At 42.3% G+C, this 6,000-nt stretch overlaps 1 protein-coding gene and 1 long non-coding RNA gene across 15 annotated transcripts in view; one reads left to right on the top strand and one right to left on the bottom strand.

The window, feature by feature from the left end:
* The window catches only part of LOC138161711 (uncharacterized), an 11,676-nt gene extending 6,376 nt beyond the window's left edge, over positions 1–5,300 (top strand). Inside the window, exons 2-3 of the long non-coding RNA XR_011168444.1 lie at positions 2,168–2,236; positions 4,967–5,300. This is a non-coding gene — a long non-coding RNA (uncharacterized lncRNA). The remainder of the gene's footprint in view (positions 1–2,167; positions 2,237–4,966) is intronic.
* The window catches only part of RBMS3 (RNA binding motif single stranded interacting protein 3), a 1,480,592-nt gene that overhangs the window by 945,470 nt on the left and 529,122 nt on the right, over positions 1–6,000 (bottom strand). For 13 of the 14 annotated variants that reach the window (XM_069088563.1, XM_069088548.1, XM_069088550.1 and 10 more), the window contains one exon: positions 2,641–2,697. The exons of the other annotated variant lie outside the window; for it this stretch is intronic. In XM_069088563.1, the coding sequence (XP_068944664.1) occupies positions 2,641–2,697 (57 nt within the window). The remainder of the gene's footprint in view (positions 1–2,640; positions 2,698–6,000) is intronic. 14 annotated transcript variants of the gene reach the window in all.

The following is a 6,000-nucleotide window of genomic DNA, read 5'->3' as shown; positions in this document are numbered from 1 at the left end:
CAGTGGGTGCTGGTAGTGAACGGAGTGAGCGGGGGACGGGCACGAGCGGGAGAGACGAGGGGAGGGGGGGGGGGGGTGGGGGGGGGTGGGGAAAGGGAAGGGAAGGGAAGGGAAGGGAAGGGAAGGGAAGGAAGAGACACAAAAGGGAGATTTAAACAAAAATGAACATAGCAAGAATAAAGTATTTACCATTCAATTATATTTCATGCAGGGGAGCCCTCAATTTCTTCCACTAAGGAAGTGGACAGTTGTATTTTTCAGGAGATGCTGAGAAGGGAGGCACCATCTAACATGTGGCCCAAAGGAAGTCAGTGAAGGGCATGCACTATCCCTTAAGGGCAGGGACTCTGTTCTCTACTTGAAGTGATTTAACATCCCCCTGGCACCTCATATGAGGGCCTGAACACAGAGGGAACACAAGAAAACTTTATGAGGTTTTTAAAGCACTTTTTATTCAAAGAGCTCAAGGCACTGTACAAATAACTTAACTGCCTACAGTAGAATACCTGCTCAGCATCTCTGCATAAAACAACAACAGCCACAACAAATGGACATGCACTTAATGGAAAGGGACAAGGAGACCCTTGTGTCCTCCCCAGCCCCCAGGTCCAGTTCTCTCCTGCCTTGCCAGCTCTGCCCAACACAGAATCGCAGATTCTCAGAGTTGGAAGGGATCCCCAAATTACAGATTTCGGGCTGATGGGAGTGCTAGGGGCCATTTAACCCAACTATTTTACTTTTGAAATTGAGGAAACTGAGGCCCAGAGAGGTGAGGTGATGCCCACAGTTCATCATATAGCAAAATGGTCAAACCCAATTTAGAACCCAAGCTGTCTGACTGAATCCATCCAGTTTTCTTTCTACCATAACACACAGACTGGGGCAGGGAGGGTGGGGAGGAAGAGAACAGCTCTGAGCTTGGAGTTAAAGGACACAAGTGTGTCCCTTTTCCTCTCATTTCCTCATGACATTCCATCTCCGATCTCTGACCCTGCACAGGTCCTCCTCCATGTCTGGGACACCCTTCCTCCCAACCTCCCTCTCTGGTTCTTGGAAACCCAATTTCAAGTGGTAAATGGAGAAGCCTTCTCCCCCATCTCGCACCCAGCTGAACTCCTTTAGACTTGGGCACTATGTCTACAGGAACATCTGCCTCCTCCTGTGACATCCCAACAGCCCTGGTACTTACACTTCTTCAGCACCATCTGGTCCCAGAACCTCTCTGATTAGAGAAAGCACAGAGCCTCTCCCCAAACCTCCATTTAAGGAAGGTGCCCAGTCAACCATCTCTTCATTTCTCACCCTGATACCTTCTTTTGGGTTTCTCCATCATGCCCCCAAGGAAGTTCCCCTCCCACTCTTCTTTCCAGCTGCCTTTTGTGTGTTATCACCTTAGATTGTAAGCACAATGAGGGCAGGAGATGTCCTTCTTTTTGCTATTTGTCTACCTGATACTTAGCATAGTGACTGGCATATACTAAATATACTAGGTACTTACTAAATATTCATTTACAGATATTTATTTATTGACAGACTACTGACTGACTGATCATTTTCTATTCTGCTTGAGCTAGTGTTTTTCCCAAAGTTACCTTGTGTCTATTTTATATAGCCTTATATGTGCACAAGCTGTCTCCTCTTGGAGACTGTAAGCTCCTTGATGGCAGGAAACTTTACATTTTTATTTTGGTATCTCCAGCAAGGAGCACAATGCTTGACACATAATTGCTGCTTGAGAAGTTCTTGTTAATTGAGTTCATATCCCAGCTCCACTACCTATTACCTCTGAGACCTGGGCCAAGTCCCTTAACCTCTCTGTTCCTACAACTTTAAGCCATACTTTCTTGGTTCTTGCCGGGTACAACCTATAACTACATCAAGTGCCCGAGAGGAAGCAAGAGGATCAGGGGTTCCTGTTCAGCTCCCATCATTCTCCCTATCCTGTCTCTCTAATAAACATAAAGTGGGGCCTTAAAGATGCTTCTAACTAGGGATCTTTGAACTCACAGAATGACTAAAAATCACGTGAGGCACTTTACAAACCTAAAAGTACCATATAAATATTGTTATTACTGTTATTATTAGTAATATTATTAGATTTTAATCACCACATTCAGAATACTATAACCTGTAAGCAAAACTCCAATTCTCTCTGCTCTATTTCTAGGTAATTCTGTTAATGGACTTTGAGCAGGTTTCCTCCTCTACTTAGGTCAGAAGGATGCTGCAGAAGGAGGTGAGCAGAAGATGTCTCAATTTCTCCTTGAAATTGGGGTTAAGGGAAGGAGGAAAGTGCTTTTAGAGAAGGCTGGGTTCATCTATTAACCATAGCAGCAGGTGGGCTATGCCTGCGATTGCTGCGAAAGGTCCAGGATACCATACTTTGGAGTTAAGAAATTGGGTGACTCTTGTCCTCCTGACTTCAAAATCTGTCTGTTTGTGAAAATATGAGCCAAGGAGATGAAAACAATTGGCCATCAGTGTGTGTCAAATGTCCTGGAGCTGTCTGTTCTTTGTGTTGGTTTTGTCCAGAATATAAAAACTATGGAGAAACATTCCAGTGATGAATTGTACACAAGGGCTACACAATCCTTACTTTAAGAACAAGTATACAAACACAATAAATGCTCTTCTACTTACAGAATATTCTATTGCAGAAATGGGGCAAGTCCCCAGGCTCCCGCGTCCCAGGCTTCTCTGAAATAAATGCACAGTGATTTAATTACTAAAAGACCCTCCAGCAGAGCTACTGTCACACAGCAAAAACAATGCAGTGCTCTCAAACTGTCTTGAGGCCCCCTCCCTTCTTACACCACCACCCCTATCCCACATAGGCTAGCCAGGACTCAGCTGCCAAAGTCATAAATAAGACTTGCCTTTCTAGACTTATTTCACAAGGCCAACCCACTATGCCAACCAGCCTGGGTGAAATCAAGCCTTAGCTCTGACACTTATTACTTGTGCTGCCTTAGGCATGTTTCTTACTCTATGTGGGTCTCAGTTTCCTCAAACGTAAAATAAGAGTTTTGTATAAGATGCCATCTAAGGTTCATTACAGTTTTAAATTAATGCTGCTATCTGGGCCTCAAGTTTCCTTGTCTGTAAAATTAGTGGGTTAATTCAATTTTCTAAAGGGTCCCTTTAAGCTCTTAATCTTAAGTTCATATGTTTTGTGTTTACTGGTCTTTCTGCCTGGGTCTGTTATATTTATCAATGGGGATATATTTCTAAATTATGTGGGATTCAAAGACCAGTTCAAATATCACCTCCTCCAGGAAGTCTGACCTGGTCACCTCTCCACTGTCTGAACAGATAAAGTTTTTATGAGCGGCACCATTTTTTATTTGCAGGTTGAAGGAAGGGGGCTTAGGCTTATGATCTGATCTTGGTGGGGAACTCCCCCTGATGAGGAGCAGAATGGATGAATGAATAAAGGAGTGCAATCCACAGAGAAATGGGAAATCCTCCTGCCAGCCCTGCTCTCACCTCCCTTCCAAACTTTCCCCAGAGCAGTCCTGCCCTGCCTATTGTCTGGTGGGCTAACAAGGAATGGAAGAGCTTTAATCAGCCGGCATGAGGGAGAAGCAGAGAGTCCAGACAATCCTCGAACTAAGGACCTTGTTCAGCCTGCTGATGATCCCAAGTTCGCTATATTTTAAGACCAAAACTCTTCCCTAATGAAAGCACTGGAAAGAAATTTTAGATTCATTCTTGTGGAAATGACCATGAGAAGAAGCTGAACTGAATAGCCATAGGCAGATTAATTGGGGCAAAAACCTTGTAATGTGCTTATAAAATTATACGAAGATGAAAGGGAAGAGGATAGAATCATATGGGCTCCATAGAACATCATTTTATGTCCCAATCCCTAAAGCACTAAGCTTCAATTACCATGAATATTTTATCCTGCCCATCAACAAATATTAGTGGGAATAAAATTATCAGGGCATTTTAAATGGTACAATCCCTTTAGATCTCCCACCATAGTAACTGTCTGATTAATCCATAGCAGGCGGGACTGGCTCCAGGCCAGGCTGTGAGGCAGATGTCTGTCTTCTATACATTTCCTACTATACCTTCCCTTTTTATTATTTCAGTATTAAAAGGTAACAGTTTGGTAAAAAATGGGAAAAATGGATTTAGAATGAGAGGGGTTAGATTCAAATCCTAGCCCTGCTACTGACTATCTCTGTGACCCTGAGTAAGTCACTTCACTAGCCTTCAGTTTCATCATCTGAAAAACAAGGGGGTTGGACTAGATGGCCTCTGTCATTCCTGCTGGATCTACAGCTATGATCTATACCTATGCTCTCTCTGGGTCTCATCTGGAATAATACCAGGTGACTACCAAGATCCCTTCTGGTCTGCCCAATGTCTCTGACTCAATGGAATGTACTACCCCCGTCCCCCTCAGCCCTACTCTCCAATCAAGTGCCCTTCTGAAGTTTCCATCCCCTTTGCCATCAAAGACCCCATTAGGAAAGGACAGTATGAAGCTATGTGTTTTGAGACTTTAATTCTTCATTGGATCTGTGATCTTGCAAATTTTTTTGGGGGGGCACTACACACCCAGTGGTTTCTCTCCAAGTGCTCTTGTAAACCCTGCCTGGGGGCCTACCCCAAGTACAAGGACCTGTCTTCTAGATCTCTCCCACTCTAGGAACTCATTCACACTAAGACATTAGTGAACTGGTAAGGCCAACGGTTATGTCTAAATGTTTTCATTTTAACTTGCAGAAAAACTTTAAGGTAAAGATGAAATCAGTCCTGACTAAATATTAGGAATGAATGACAGAGAGCAAGTCATCTTAACGCCATTTAAATCAGTGTGGATAGCTAGCTTGTTCAATGATAGGGTAAGTGTGGCCTTTCCTAAAGGGCTTCAACAAAAAAGTTCCCTTAGACACAGCATCTGTGCTCACATCAAGTTTCACTTCAATTTCTTTCTCTTCTCCCCAAACTCTAGGTTTAATTGCACTCTGGCTTTGGATATCTCAATCAAGGTGCCTTTAAATCATTTCTCCAAAACTGCCCCTCTACTTCCATGATTATAACCACCTCTACAGAACTGCTTCACTGGGCTATGATAATATAATAAATCAGCAAGTCAAGGTCCTTCGAGAAGGCACAGGATTTTACAGTCTTATCGCAATGGTTCCTGGTCTTTCCCTAACTTAGAGTCATAGATTTAGAGTTGGAAAGAACCTGAGAGAACAACTTTACAAACATGAATGCCCTAGAAAAAACTGAGTTCTTCATTTTATTTTCATTTTCCTGATTTTTTTTTTACAATAAAGCTCATATAGAAATGGTCTTAAGACAGATCACTATCCTGATATTATTTCTTTGTATTTTTTAATCTTCTATAAACTATTACAAAGGTCAATTTTTAGCATTATCAAGATCAACTTCTTCATTTCACAAGTGAAAAAGAAAACTGAAGCCCAGAAAAGTTATGACCTGTCTAAGGTCACACATTCCACCAGTAATGAGGAGTGCTAAGATCCAAACTTCAGTTCTCTGACTCAGATGCCAGACTTTCCTTATTATGTCATGTTGATTGATGCCTGAATTATAGGGGTTAAGGCAGGGAGTCTCCCAGAAGTAGAAGAAGGCATCAAGTACAACAGGTGGCTCTCCTCAGACAGATCCATAAAAGACCCACATAGAAGAATTACATAGGATGAAAAGGGTCAAGTTATCATCATACCAACAGATGGACCATTGGAATCAGTAGGCTCCAAAATCCACTTTAGTATTTGAAATATCCCAGAGAAGGGAGGGATACTGAGACCAAATGATATAACTTCCTTTGACCTGAATTATCTGGACAATTATTGCAATCTGGCATTGGACTGCAAATCAATTACTATAAAGGAATGAATAACTGAATACATGCATACATACATACATACATAATACACATATAACATAATAGCCAGGCCAGTTTACATTCATTGAGCCTCAGAATGCTCAGATTTATAAGAATAAATTAGTAGG

This window comes from Petaurus breviceps, unplaced genomic scaffold (genome assembly GCF_028583685.1).
Source record: "Petaurus breviceps papuanus isolate PSGF00001 unplaced genomic scaffold, PetGlider_PUasm1.0 185, whole genome shotgun sequence".
NCBI lineage: Eukaryota > Metazoa > Chordata > Mammalia > Diprotodontia > Petauridae > Petaurus > Petaurus breviceps.
Note: the sequence above shows the minus strand (reverse complement) of the source record. Positions and strands in the feature narration are given on the sequence as shown.